The 15447-nt window shown below is 41.9% G+C and overlaps 1 protein-coding gene across 6 annotated transcripts in view; it reads left to right on the top strand.

The window, feature by feature from the left end:
• Positions 1-600: 600 nt before the first annotated feature.
• The window catches only part of IL18RAP (interleukin 18 receptor accessory protein), a 34426-nt gene continuing 19579 nt past the window's right edge, over positions 601-15447 (top strand). Inside the window, exons 1-6 of one of the 6 annotated variants that reach the window (XM_049651261.1) lie at positions 601-703; positions 795-999; positions 2504-4525; positions 8880-9049; positions 11075-11393; positions 11490-11679. In XM_049651261.1, the coding sequence (XP_049507218.1) occupies positions 8977-9049; positions 11075-11393; positions 11490-11679 (582 nt within the window). In that variant the 5' untranslated portion in view covers positions 601-703; positions 795-999; positions 2504-4525; positions 8880-8976. Of the gene's footprint in view, positions 704-794; positions 4526-8879; positions 9050-11074; positions 11394-11489; positions 11680-15447 lie in introns of all 6 variants that reach the window. The other 5 variants (XM_049651264.1, XM_049651262.1, XM_049651265.1 and 2 more) reach the window with 5 other exon arrangements.

The following is a 15447-nucleotide window of genomic DNA, read 5'->3' as shown; positions in this document are numbered from 1 at the left end:
TTCTTGAGATCAAGCCCCACATCAGGCTCAGCACTGCCAGCACAGAGCCTGCTTGGGATTCTCTCTCTCCTCTCTCTCTGCCCCTCCCTGGCTCATTCTCTCTCTCTCTCTCACTCAAAATACATAAACTTAAGAAAAAAAAAAGAATATGAGACTCTTAAGGGAAGCCAATATCAAGGCTTAACCAACATGCTTTCTAGGCAGAGCTCTTTCGGACTGTGTGGTCTCAGGATCCTTACAAAGTGATTTTAGTTGTTCTATCAAAGGAATAGTGGTGCTCTTAATTATATGTTATATTTTGAAGCTTTCTATATTAATGAACAGGTACCGAAAACCTTGGTGATTTTAAACTTTAAATTTATTTCCTCTCTGTCAATAAATTATTGCTTTATGTAAATAGCATCAGAGAGATACTATTTTTTTCCTTTTCCAGAGTTAATAAGTTAGTCATAAGAAAGGCCTAAGTTTATGTCTTAAGGGTTACACTTTCAGAGGTTAGTGTTACAAGATGAAAAAAAAAAAAAAAAAAACAACACAGTTGAGAAATTGAGTGCTATATTCTTTACAGGAAATCCCTGTAAAGGAAACAGGCTTACTCATTCTTTGAACTAAACCTGACCACAAACCTTATCTAGTCGAGGAGGTGGGTCAGAGAAGAGTTTCAGATGCTTCATCTTCAGCACATTTCCTTCTACTGATACAGGTAGTTAATTTGATTTTTCTCTGTGTGATCACGGATTTGGCAAAGACGATGGTCATTTGCAAACTAATAAAAGTTTTCTTTTGTCCTCCAGGTATAACTCATTATTTCCAAGCATGTGTGAGCCAAACGGCTGTTGCATGTCCTCCAGATATTTCTCTGGCTAGGAAGAAATAATAGTAGAGTCCTTTGAAAATGGATATTATTTACACGTTCTTCGGATGCAAAAGCCGGCAGTTACTGAAATAAGGACTTGAAGTTCCTTCCTCTTTTTTTCTGTCTTCAGCACAGAAAATAAGGTAAGAATTAGTACATTTTTCCCACTAGATTTCCTAACCAGAAAACATAAGTTGAGAAAAGAACTTAGATAATTTTCAAAGTGAATTTCTCACACAATTCCTTTTCATGAGGTTTTTAAATAACAGATTGCCATCTAAGAAAATTGAGATCTTCCTATCTATGGAGTCTTCACTTTATAAAAACATGATGGTTATGAAATATACCTATGTACCATGATTTGAGCATTTTGTGGGACAGGTTCAGAGTAAAAGGACTCAAGATGTTTGTCAAATTCTAATCCTTATCTTGGCTTGATCATAAGATCATAAGGTCAAGTGAGTGAGAGCAGGCACTACACGCTGGATTTTCTGTAATTCCCAGCCAATCAGGTATAAAGCTCACATGGACCATGTGAAAATCATAATAACATTAATTGAATTAAACAGTTACTATTGTCCTAGACCATATCTCTCTGTGTACTTGTGTTCTCAGTGTAGAGTCACTGCTGATCCCGTGAGCAATTATAAAGTACTTTGTTTATCTTTGGCAGTAAGATTTTCCTTCCTAAAGCTCTGTTGACACTTACCTTCTCTAGCATTTTCCTCTCTTTCGCCTTATCTCATAAAAAACTTAGGCCAGCAAAAATTTTAGTTCATTGTCAACCAAAGATAATTGAAGGTGTAGCTTTGACCAATGGAGGCGGAGGAATCTTCAACTTCTAACAAAAGAATTGTGCCTCTCAAAAAGCAGGTATGAGATGTTTTGGAGAAGAGACACGTCAGATACTTGAAGATGCCCTGTTGGCCTCCTGTCTTCTTCTGTGACAGGATAGCATGTAGTGATGGGATAATCAGAGGCTTTGAGACCTCTGAATCTGGAAATATTAATCTGGAATAATATTCTTCTAATACTTACCAGATGTGTGATTATCATTAATATTGGGGACTTCTATTTCAAACAATGTGAGCTTTGATGGTCCATCAGTAAAACGTGAAGGACAATCATCTTCCCATCTGTGACCAGAAAATAAATGAGAGCAGTGCACTATATTCAGTGACACCTGTCCATGGTTTTAACTCCCATCAACAGAGACTCTACAGACTGTTTTAGATTAAGTTGTCCTTGCCCAATAAAGCATATACTATGCCTCTTGTGTGATTCCATATGATTCGTGAAAGTGTTTTGGTGATGGTGGAATGAGAGTCATCACATAGATGTTAAATAGTCTTCAAAAGCAGACATTGACAAACAAGTCACACAGTGTGTTAACCCACATAAATGGGGTTTCCAGAATAGGCTTGTCTTTGTGTTGTTCAGTTGCCACCAGTGCTGACAACAGCTGTTATAACTCAGCCCGGACCCACCTCCCCAAGCTCTATTATTTCTTGAGCAGGGCTTCCCGAGGATGCTCCCTGGACCATAGTGATGGTCCTGACACTCGTTTATAAGGTAGATTCCAATGTTCTCCTGGCGAATCTGATTTAATATGATTTGGAGAGTCCAGAAATCTGCATTTGTAATCAGTATTCCAGGTGACTCTTGAAATCAAGAAAATTTCAAAAACGATGTCCCAGAGAGAGCTGTAGCATGGAAAGAGCTCCAGGCAACCTGAAGTCCTAGACCAGCAGGTGAGTGCATCATGGAGAGAGATTCTGTTGGCTCTGGTTGGGATGGAAATTTCTGAGGTCTGGAGACTGCTAGGTGTGGTAATTAATTTGCTATAGGCTCTGGATATTCAAACATGGAATCACAGAAATGTTAAAGCTGAAATGATATTAGCAATCCTGTTCTCATGGTTCCCTAGCCAAGGAGCTTAAAAACAATACACATTTCCTATCTTAGACCCCAGAAGTTCTGATTCTCTAGCTCTAAGGTGAAGGAACTACTGACACAGTCCAAATAATTCATTTTACAGATAAGAAAACTGAAGTACACAGAGAGGTTAAGTATCTTAACTGGAGTCACACAGCAAGTTAATGGTCAAACCTAGATTTTTTTTTTAAATGTTTATTTATTTTTGAGAGAGACAGAGACAGAATGTGAGTGGGTTAGGGGCAGAGAGAGAGGGAGACACAGAAGTAGAAGCAGAAGCAGGCTCTAGGCTGTCAGCACAGAGCCCGACACGGGGCTCGAACTCACGAGTTGTGAGATCATGACCTGAGCCGAAGTCGGACGCTCAACCGACTGAGCCACCCAGGCGCCCCTCAAACCTAGATTGATGTGCATTTGTTCTGACTCCTCTCGAAGTATTCCGTATTTATCTGGATGACAGAACTGATCGTGATTTATACACAAAGCTTTGTCCAAGGATTTGAAGATAAGATTTCTGAAACAGGATCCTTGTTCTTAAGGAGCTCCCAGTCTAGTGGGAGAACACAGTATATGAAATAACAATTACAGTGTGGTGTGGATAACTTACCAACAAGGAGTTACTAAGGTCCTGTTGTTGGCCAGCCACTATTCCTGGAGAGAGCATGAAGGCTGGAAAAAACAGACTCAGTTCCCACTGGCATGGAGTTTTGATTCTAGTTGAGGGAGAACTTTTTTTTTTAAGTTTATTTATTTTGAAAGAGAGAAAGGGAGAGAGCATGCATGAGTGGGGAAGAGGCAGAGAGAGAGAGAGAGAGAGAGAGAGAGAGATCCCAAGAAAGCTCTGTGCTGTCAGCCCAGAGCCCAACATGGGGCTCAAATACTGAACCGTGAGATCATGACCTAAGCCAAAATCAAGAGTTGGACACTTAACCGACTGAGCCACCCAGGTGCCCCGGGGAAGAAATTTTTTTTTAAATATTTTTTAACGTTTATTTATTTTTGAGACAGAGAGAGACAGAGCATGAACGGGGGAGGGGCAGAGAGAGAGGGAGACACAGAATCAGAAGCAGGCTCCGGGCTCTGAGCTGTCAGCCCAGAGCCTGACTCGGGGCTCGAACTTACGGACCGCGAGATCGTGACCTGAGCTGAAGTCGGACGCTCAACCGACTGAGCCACCCAGGCGCCCCAGAAGAAATTTTTAAAACAACATATTTTGAGACGGTAACGTGAACTAAGACAAATATAAAATGAGTAATAAAAGATGGTTGCTGGCCAGTACAGTGGTGAGGAGGGAGGGATGAGCTTATTATGCCAATGGCCAGAGAGGGTCTCTCTGGAGAAGAAATGCAAGATAAGACATGAGAGAGCCAAATCAAGTCCCACAGGGTTTTATAAATGGTGGCCGGGATGAATTCGGTGTCTCACATACAGTGGAGCTGGTGAAGTCTATAGCATGAAAATGGCACGCTCAGGTTTGCTTTTTAGGAAGATGTCTCTAGAAGTTGGAGATGGAGAGATTATTCTATGAGGCAAAGGGAAGAAAGGCGAAGGGGAGGCCACATCTTAAAAGGCTGTTGCTGATCTTGCCTTTTTCCTTGACCACAGTCTTTATAAAAAGAGCCACCAATGGGGATAAATAAAGCAGTGACTCTAGTCCCTGTGCCTGGCTCCCTTCAAGGTGCTCCGCCGTCTCATGAAGCCTCTTGCCCCCTGAGCACACTCTCTTCTCAGCAGGTCAGTGGCCAGGTGGAAACATCCTGTGCTCTGGTCCCCCCTGGGCAAACTGGTCTGAATGGACCTTACTGCTATGCATGGCCACGTGCCTCCTACCCAGTCCTGGTTTCTCCATGGTTTTGGGGATTCTATCGCTTCCTAATTCCTCACTCTGACCTGCTAGCCTGCAAACTCATTCTCCCAAATGGTGTATACGCTCTGCCCTTGTCCACAAGCGCTCAAACACCACCTCTGGCTTCTCTGCTCCGTGTGTGCAGCCTGTGGACTTCACGGCTTGTCCCCACCCCTCACATTCCTCCCACTACTTCTTTTTCTTGCCCTGCTCTCTGTCAACTCAGCCCCGGCCCCTGCCCAAGCTGATCTGATCTATTGGAGCCAAGGCCAGAAGCCATTTCTCAGTCCATTTTGTGCCTACTCGGTAGCTTCTGACACTAACATCCCATCTTCCTTGCAGACTCTCTCTGTGCTTAGGATGAAGATAGTCTCTGTGTTCTGTTTCTTCTCTTCCTTTTTTGGCTTATTTCGTTTCATCCTTAGCCCTGACCCACCCTTGCCAGGCCGGTGTTCTTTAGGGAAATCTGTCTGCCCTTTCCTGGCAGCTTACAGATGCTCCTGGCTTGAACGCTTCCCCATGCTGCTGACCCCCAGAAGCATTTTTTAAGTTTAATTGTTTATTTTGAGGGGGGAAGGGGAAGAAAGAGAGAATCCCAAGCAGTTTCCACACAGTCAGGGAAAAGCCTGATGCGGGGCTTGAACTCATGAACCCTGAGATCTTGACCTGAGCCAAGGTGGGACGCTTAACCAACTTAGCCACCCAGGCATCCCACAGAAAAATTTCTGAGTCCTACCCAGCTGTCTTCGCAATGCTCCAACTGGATCCCCAAAGACAGCTCAAGCTCACTATTTCTGTTAGGGAAACAGTAATTATTGACAAAAAATTATAGATATTAAAATCACTTTCTTCTCCGGCATCTGAAGATGTGGGAGATAATAGCGTGTGTTTGTGTGTGTGTGTGTGTGTGTGTGTTGGAAACTAGTTGAAATGAAGAATTTTATAAGATGAGGAAAGTCAAGCATTTATTTATGAGAAAACATGGGAATACCTGGAAAGAAAGGTCCTGGGCAAGTTGGGGGGTGGAGGCAGTGGTTGCAGGAAGGGCAGCAAGGCAGGGAGGGGTGAGGAGAGGAACTTGGTTGGCTGGTTAGATGTTGAAAGAGAAAGAGATTGATTTTGTCAGCTTCCTAAAGAATATGGATATTGGGGGGAGACTTTTAAAGGGGCCAAGTGACATTTCATGTAACCTTTCTTTCCTTTCTCTTCCTTCCTTCCTCTCTCTCCCTCTTTTCTTTCTTTCTTTCTTTCTTTCTTTCTTTCTTTTCTTGTCTTTTCTGTCTGTCTTTTCTTCCTTCCTTTTTACTTTTTTTCTGTCATCACTGTGTTTATTTCTGTAATGCATTCTTCTGTATTGCTTATTTGCATGTTTATGTTGACAAAGACACTCTTCTCTTTCTTTTTTAACTGTATATTTATTTTACAGAGAGAGAGAGAGAAAGAGAGAGAGAGAGAGAGAGAACATGAGCAGGGGGAGGGGCAGAGAGAGACAGAGGGAGACAGAATCTGAAGCAGGCTCTTCATTGTCAGCACAGATCCTGACTTGGGACTCAAACTCACTCATGAACCGTGAGATCATGACCTGACCTGAAGTTGGATGCTTAACTTACTAAGTCACATGGGCATCCTGACAAAGGGTCTCTTCTTGACCAAACTTTAGTCCAGCTCCTCTGAGACCTCTTCTCCACTAGGCCTCCACCCTGGCCCCAGTCATATGTTTTGTCTGCCCAGACCAGCCTTAGCAAAGCGTCCTGCTAAATCATCCTTCTACACTTGATATCTGATCAAAGTCCTCTTCTCCCATCCTTGATATCTAAGCCCTTGATTCACCTTGAGCAAGAACTCCATTAGATCCATTTAGTAAGATCTCTCTACCCTTGATGTCTCTTTAGTAACTTTCCATCCCCTGACCCCCTCACCTTGCTCTTTGACTATAAATTCTCGCTCGTCCTTGCTGTATTCTGAGTTGAGCTTGATTTCTCTACCCTATTGCAATAGTTTTGAATAAAAGTATTTCTTACTGTTACTTACAGTAAGTGTCAGTAAATTTTTTTTATTTAACATTGTTCTCACAAAAACATGTTTTTGACGTGAAATAAAAGTGTCAATGAAATTTAAAAAATAAAACAAAGAATTCAAAATGAAAAAACAACAACATTGTTTTTCACATTGTGACAGATCCTTGAGGACAGGGACTTTACTGTTTATTTTGTCCACCCCCTCTCCCAACTTTAAAGAGCCTAAGACAGTATAGGAGTGTCTTAGGGGGAATTCTTAGACAAAACTCAGGGATAAGTTTTCTTATACCTACCACCCCAAGAGTAACCCACAGAGTAATACAGAGTAATTTTTACATTAGTGACAATAGTTCAGGACTCTAAAAGGACAGATGAAAACAGTCATATAAAAAAATTACTTTTATTTTCTGCTTGAAACAACATTAAACAACAATCAAATATTACACACACTATTCTGGTCTGAATGTGTTCTTCCCCAAATTCATATGTTGACATTTTAACCTCTAAAGATGATATCACTAATAATGAATATTAGGAGGTAGGGCCTTTGGAAGGTGCTTAGGTCATAAGGGTGGAGCCTTCATAAATAGGATTAGTGTTTTATAAAAGAGACTCCAGAGAGATCACTAGCACCTTTTATCACCCGAGGACACCGTGAGAAGGCACTACGAACTAAGTAGAGAGCCTTCAGGATAATATGACCATGCTGGTGACCTGATCTTGGACTTCCCAGCCCCCAGAATTGTGAGCAATAGATGTCCATTGTTTATAAGCCACCCACTATGTGGTATTCTATTATAGCAGCCCATTGGACTAAGACCCACACCCAATATCCTTATCTCGCATCTCTTATAATTCATTTGAAAGTTGCAATGGCCACCCTATCAACAAGGGAGTTAAAAGTGCCATGAACGCAGGGCAGGGCTCTCATTCTCTCTTGACGTGATCTGCTCCTTTACTTTTTCTATTTCAGAGGATTATTTTGTTCCCCACCCCACCTTTACTTTAATTTTTTTTTATGTTTAGTACTGTTTTTTTTACTTTTAAATTAATTGTTTAAATAGAATTTATTGTCAAGTTAGCTAACATACAGTGTATACAAGTGTGCTCTTGGCTTCAGGAGTAGACTCCCATGATTCATCACTTACATACAACACCCAGTGCTCATCCCAACAAGTGCTGTCCTCAATGTCCATCACCCACTCCCCCCACCCCTTCAACCCCCCACCTTTACTTGTTAAAATTTATTTTTAACATTTATTTATGTTTGAGAAGAGAGAGACAGAGCAAGAGTGGGGGAGGGGCAGAGAGAGAGAGAGAGAGAGACACAGAATCTGAAACAGGCTCAAGGCTCCAAGCTGTCATCACAGAGCCTGATGCAGAGCTCGAACTCACAAGCTGTGAGATCATGACCTGAGCCGAAGTCGGACTCTTGCCTGAGCCACCCAGATGCCCCAACCCCCACTTTCACTTTAAAGAGCCTAAGACAGTATGGGAATGTTTTAGGACAAATTTTTAGGCAAAGCTCAGGAGAAAGTTTCCTTATTCTAACAACCCCAAGGAGTAATACACAGAGTAAGACAATAATATTGATATCCAGTGACCATTTTCCTTTCTTATCTGGGGAGAAGAGAGTCTATTCTCTAACAGCTATTACAACTACTAATAAAAGCAAATAAAACAGACATGTGGACATTCTCAAATTTTATACATATGAGCTATAGTACAGGCTTCCTAACTGTGGAGAACCTGACATTTTCAATCAATTTGGGTCCCCTTTTCTGGAAAAGTTTCACTTAACTTTTTCCAAAATACTCATGGAAATATGCATGCTAGGTGATAACATGAAGAAGAAGAAGAAGAAGAAGAAGAAGAAGAAGAAGAAAGAGGAGGAGAAGAGGAGGAGGAGGAAGAAGAGGAAGAAGAGGGAGGGGAAAGGGAAAGGGAAGGGGGTGGGGGAGGGACAGAAGGAGAATTCCATGAAGAAATGGCACCAAAAGAACACATGGTATGGTGCAGAGGTCCAAGTGGTTGCCATGAGTTTGAGACGCTGCTCTTCCTCCTTTAGATGTACAAGAAATGACATGTTCAACGAGACTGCCACACACTATTGTAGGCATGGGAAGGCTCGCTTGGGTGTGACCTGCCCTTTCAAAGCTTCCTGTGTGACTTGCATTTTGATAACTGGTTCTGATTTCTCCTTTTCTCACCTCTTGACTTACAGAAATGAAGAGGGTTCTCAGGGAAGAGCTCTGAAACACAACGTACCACAGCCTGGCAAGGGAACAAATTCATTCAAGTGATGACAAGACCCAGGGAGAATGACGCTTTATTTGGGCTGGATATTTCTCTGGCTTGTCACAGGAGAGAGAACTAAAGGACTGAATATTTCAGGTAGGGATTTCACTTTTCATGTTAACACTGTGTGTCTTGTGGTCAAAGTATAAAGTGACAGATATTCTGATATATCAGCAACTTGACCTGTTAATACAGAGCATTTCCTTCTTATTGTTAAGACGGGTGCAGAGGGAGAGAAATGACTGGGGTGAACAGCTTTCAGCTTATACCACACATCAGTGAGGAACCCATTTACAATAGCTGGGTGTTCAGAGGGAACAGCTGAAGATGAACGAGGGGTGGTTCAGCCTTCTCTAACAGGAAACTGCTATGGCTAGTGGCCCCTCAAGTCCATGAAGAGGGAGTTAGAACATGAACTTCTAAATGGAAACAGTGAAGAGGACAGACACACAAAAGAGCTTAATCCCTTGTTAAATCCAGCACTGTTTGTAAATGTAAGTTAGAGTTTGATCTTTTCTTCCTTCAGTTTTGTTGAGATATAAGCGATATATAGCACTGTGTAAATTTAAGATATATAGCAAAATAACTTGACTTACATATATTGTGAAATGATTACCACAACAAGTTTAGTTAATACCCATGATCTCATATAGCTACCAAAAAAAGAAAATAAATTTCCTTGTTTTTCAGTTGTAATGAGGACTCCCAAAATCCATTTTCTCCCCCTTCTTCTTCTTCTTCTTCTTCTTTGAGAGCATGTGAGTGAGGGAGAGGGGGAAGAGACAGAGAGAGAGAGAAGAGAGAGAGAGAGAGAGACATACACACAGAGAGAGAATACCAAGCAGGCTCCACACGCAGCACAGAACCCAACATGGGGCTTGATCCCACGATCCTGGGATCATGACCTGAACTGAATTCAAGAGTCAGACACTTAACCGACTGAGCCACCCAGGCGCCCCTCAGAATTCATTTTCTTAACAACTTTCAGATGTATCATACAGAAGTGTTAACTGTGGTCACTGTATTCCCACCAGTCATGTATCTTATAACTGGAAGTTTGTACCTTCTGACCACCTCATCTAATTCCCCTACTCCTCACCCCAGCCTCAGGTAACCACAAATCTGATCTCTTTTTTTATGAGCTTGGTTTTTGTTTTGTTTCTGTTGTTAGTCTCCACGTATAAGTGACATCATATGGTATTTGTCTCTCTGTCTGACTTCTTTCACTTAGCATAATGCCCTCAAGGTCCATCCATGTTGCTACAAATGGCAGGGTTTCCTTCTTTTTTATGGCTGAATAATATTCTATTGTGTACGTGTGTGTGCACAACTTCTGTATCCATTCATTTGATGAACATTTAGGTTGTTTCCATATCTTGATGATCATGAATTATGCTGCTATGAACATAGGGGTGCAGAACATCTCAACAGAGCATTTCTATTTCCTTCAGATACATTTCCAATAAATGAAATTTCTGGGTCATATCATTGTTCTATTTTTTACTTTTTGAGGAACCTCCGTACTGTTTTCCACAGTGGGTGTACCAATTTATAATCCCAACAGTGCACAAGGGTCCCATTTTCTCCGTCTCCTCACCAGCATTTATCTCTTGTCTTTTTGTTGATAAGCCATCTTCCCAGGTGTGAGATGATATTTCACTGTGATAGTGATTGTTATATCAGGACCATTCCCCTGATGATTAGCGATGTTGAACAGCCTTTCATGTACCTGTTGGCTAATTGTATATGTTCTTTGGAAAACGTTTATTCAGATTCATTGCCCATTTTTAAGTGGCTTATTTGGGTGTTTATTGTTTGTTTGTTTGTTTTTGTTGGTTTTGCTTTTGAGTTGTATGCATTCTTTATGCATTTTAGATGTTAATCAGATATATCTTATTAAACATAGTGTTTGCAAATATTTTTTCCACTTCATAGGTTGTCTTTTCATTTTTTGATCATTTCTTTTGCTGTGCAGAAGCTTTTTAGTTTGATGTAGTTCTACTTGTTTATTTTTTATTCTGTTACTTGTGCTTTAGATGGCATATCCAAAAAGATCACTGCCAAGGGAGAGTTTCATCTTCTAATGTATCTCTTTGTTGTTTTGTTCCTTGTGGTTTTCAGATTGCATCACCAAAAAACTTCTTTGGGAATATTCTTCAGGGAGTGAGAAGTTTGTCTTATTTTGTGACTTCACAGAGTCACAGAAATCCCATATTTACCACAGAAGTCAACTCTCACCAACCCAAGCCCCTGAAAACTTGCCCTGCAGTGGTAGTAAGGATCTGTCTGATGTCCAGTGGTACTTTCAACCTCAGAATGGAAATCCATTAGGGGAAATAACTAACAACTATCATCACATCATCCAGGACAAGAGCATCCTACACTTTTCGACCACAGGAATGCATAATGCTGGGTCGTATATCTGTAGACCCAGGATTCGGTATGTCCCACATGCATTCTTATGAGAAAACGTTCCCAAATCTTATATTACCTGGATATAACCTCTACGTTCACAAGACCTTGTTAACTCTCCTAGGAGCCCTCAGGGTGAGGCCTGTTGTGTCAAGACCATCTTAGAAGTTAAGCCTAAGACCAATGTATCGTGTGTACCAAATAACTTCGTATCACACGAGCAACAACTTCTTATTGGCAGCACTGCCTATATTAATTGCCCCAGCTTCAACTGCCAACGTGATGCCCAAAGTTCAGAGGTGACCTGGTACAAGGTAAGAGCGACTCCTCCAAAACCGATGTGAGAATATGGTTTTCACGGTAACATCTCCATAGGTACTTTATGGAAACGTGGGTTTGAGAACCTGAGGTCTAGAGCTTTGTGAATACTGACCTTGCACCTACAGAGAAGGCCTGGGTCCCTAAAGTGGTCTTTCTCCTAGGTAGCCAGAGTCTGATATTATCATCGTAAGAACCGTCTTTTTGATCAGTGCCAGAAAAATTTCTAGAATACCAGTGTATTACACATGAAGTGAGACATAACCTTAGGGCCATCTTCCAATACAGAAGGCCAAGTGGGTTCATTTGTACCGTCTTTGGAAAGCAGTGGGCATTCCTCGGGGGAAGGGAGACCCCAACAAGTGAATCCTGGAGGGTTTCTGAATGAAATCGCAGACTGGAACACTTTCCAAAGAGAGCATATCCGAGAGGGCAGTTACAGCAAACACAGGAGGCCAGGGTAACAAGTGTCTTGCACAGGTGAGATGGGGGTGGGGGTGGGGAGTGCAATGTGAGGATGAAGAGGGAGGAGGGGGAAGGAAGAGGCAAGTTTCCTAATCATTTCGGGTTATGAACCACATGTGAGTAAGCTTCATAACAAAAACACTTCACATTATCATTACATCTTACAGTTTTTCCAAGTGCTAGCCGATATATAAATGCTGCATAGGTGTCTCCTTCAACATAGCCTTATTGACAGTTGACCCCTTGGTGGTGGAAACCAAGAATAGAATTTAAATTGCCTCCTACGCTTGCAATAATTGTTGGAAGTCCAATACTTTGCCTTCAAACATCCTGCAAAGCTTTAAATTAGACTTCAAAATACATCTGTTAGTATAAAAATGTCGTTTTAAATCACCAGTGATCAGTCAAGAAAGTGGCTCATGTTTACCTGGTGGCTCTATGCGTTCCAAGGCTCAGCAATCAGGGTCATGGCGGCACAGGTACCATGGTGTGGAAGACATTTCATCACTTGATTCTCCAGCGACTTGGTGACAATGGGTAGACAGGTGTTATCGTGTCCACTGGGGAAATAAGTACACAAGGAGGAAAAGTGGTGTGCTCTGGGTCTCACATTTGTATTTTGAAGGGACAATGAAAATATGCCGGCCTCAGTAAAATCATAATTTTAAGAAACACCTTAATTTCATCATCTCTAAAATGAGGTTAGCCAGAAGAGACCACGGTTCTGCTTATTCTTTTCAGTTCTCTTCAGAATAAAACTTCCCGTGGTTCAAAAGTATTTGTGATCCAGGAAGACAAATCTGACTATGGCAAGGTGGGTTTGTTCCTAGGCCAGTAAAGAAGGCTTACCCCTAGTTGTTTCAGATGAAATCGCATTTGAATTTTCAATGATTAGTATCCTGAAATGAAAGCTATTTTCACTTTCAGGTAAGCATAAGCCACACGGTAGTTGCTAGCTTTCTGCATATATTGTACTTGTAAACTAAACCCGAAAGGCATATGGCATTCCCAGAAAGAAGCTTCATTTCCCTTCTCCCGGATCTTGACAGCAAATTTCAGGGTGTGTTCGGTGGTGAATAGGCATCCGCCAAAAAGTGGGCCAGCAATGGCGCTCCTTAAAATTGTACTTTCTGATGCAAATTTGGGGAGGTTATCAATCAAGTCGTGTTTCCTAATTGCACGCGTGCGCGCACGTTACATATGCACATATGCACACACATACCTACGCTGGCTCGCACACACACACGCAGTAACCTGAAAAGTCACAGACCTCACAGAAGGAGTGTATCGCCAGAACTGGTGACATTAGGCAGCAAATAATACGCAATGCTCCTTTTCTTCATGCTAAGCCCCAGGTGCTCATGTGGTGGGCAGGTCACACTTAAGCCATCTCAGAGTAGATGACAGGTGCTAAACACTGGCTGAGCAGAGGAGAACATGGCGTTTATTGAATTCAGACGAAACTCCTGATCAGGGATGCACCTGCCAGATGCATATCCAACAGGGTGGAGGCTCTAGGGGCTTTCAAAATATTTTTAATAGACACATCAAAAAATTTAGGCTTGGAGATTCTTCACTGAAATATTAAGTGACCAAGAAGTCAGGATTAAAGTGAATTATCTGGTATTTATTCAAAGAACATTTCCTCTGCATTTTGCTAATTTCTAAAAATACGATAAAAAAATGGCCTCAACAGACTTTATCTGAAATAAATGACAATGACATTGAACGAGAGGGCATTTTTTGCTCTCCAGCTAAGGAAATCTGTGACGTGGGAGAAATTATATAACAGGGCGTTGGGAGAGGTCCTTCTGCACTGGCACCGAGATACAGGTGTCAGTGACACCACTGGGGGCCTCTTGTCAGTTAGAGCTGTGCCCTGAGTACCCTTGCCATTGGTGGTTTAAGACAATCTCCCTCATATGCCACATTCACTCGCCACAATGATGACGTGGCTGCTGCGTCGTCTCTGGCCGGGCATTTAATGGAATGTGCGCACGCAGACCGGCCACTTCTCCTTCCCATTTCCTTTTGGCCTAGTTTTCTTGTAGTCACTAGTGCTGCCTGGCATTCTGAGAACTGGTGAGTATTTGAGACTGGCTGAACCCAAGATCGATGGGATTCCCAATAGGAAAGAAGTAAAGATCATTTCGATTAGATTTTTGGAAAGTATTTTCAAGGTCCCTACAGTGGCCCCTTTTGTTGTTCTCGCTATGGTATTTCAGAATGCTCAAAATCCTGCACAACTTCCTGACATCTGTTCAGTGCTATAACCCCCATGTGGCCTAACCCATAGTGAAAACAGAGGCTACTTTCTTCCTTATTTTGAATAGTGTATCAATGTGGTCTGGATGACATTAGCCTTGGGACAGCTCCATTATGTGGTTGATTCATTCGTAGTTGGCAGGTAAGCAGTTTTTTGTGTTTTTTGTTGTTATTGCTGTCGTTGTTTTCTCACAAGCACTGCGATCAGGCCAATGCAATTTTGTGCTGGGTAGAATTTGTAACTCGTCTTCATGATTTCACATTTATTCCTGTTAAATTCAAATTTGTTGGTTTTGGCAGCATATCAAGAGGATGGAATTCTGAGTTTGAAATCCACCATACTAGCCATCACTCCCAGATTTGCGTGACTTGTAGATGAGAGGCAGGAATGACAGGTCTTAGCAAAAATACTGAAAAGACTGGCACTGAACAGCCCGTCGACTCAGCTATTGATTCTAGCACGATCCTTTTAGTTATACGTGGTCCCTTGATCCACAACTTGGGAGGTATTACTACTCAACTAACTGAAAAAAGGCACCTAAATGTTGACTCATTCAGCCCATGTGTATACATTTTATTTAACAAAGACACCGTCAAAGTATTTTCCAAATGAGTCAGTCACTACAGCGGAGACAGAACATCTACTGTAGTCCTGTATTCCTCTGAGGCTCTGGTCTATTCATTCTATCGTGGAAGGAAATGATCAGACAACATGCCACGGTCTGAATGTTGACAGTGAGTGCGAGCTGGCTGATGTTAACCAACGTTTCCTTTTTAAGGGTTCATAGGCATCTGTTCAAATAACCCATTCAAGATTTTGGCTAGAGATTAGCATCTAGCTCATCAGTCTATACTGTTCATAATGTACCCTTTTCCAATTAAGAGGTAAGCACTAGTACAAAATTTATGTCTGAGTAGAATGTTATCAGTTGATGACTGGGGCAAGAGACCGGGAAGCTGCAAGAACAGGCACATGGGCAATGGAAAACAGAAACACGAGGGGCACATTCTGTGAATGGTGATTGGCTCAGCAT

This window comes from Panthera uncia (genome assembly GCF_023721935.1).
Source record: "Panthera uncia isolate 11264 chromosome A3 unlocalized genomic scaffold, Puncia_PCG_1.0 HiC_scaffold_11, whole genome shotgun sequence".
NCBI lineage: Eukaryota > Metazoa > Chordata > Mammalia > Carnivora > Felidae > Panthera > Panthera uncia.
This window is presented reverse-complemented; position numbering and strand designations above follow the sequence as displayed.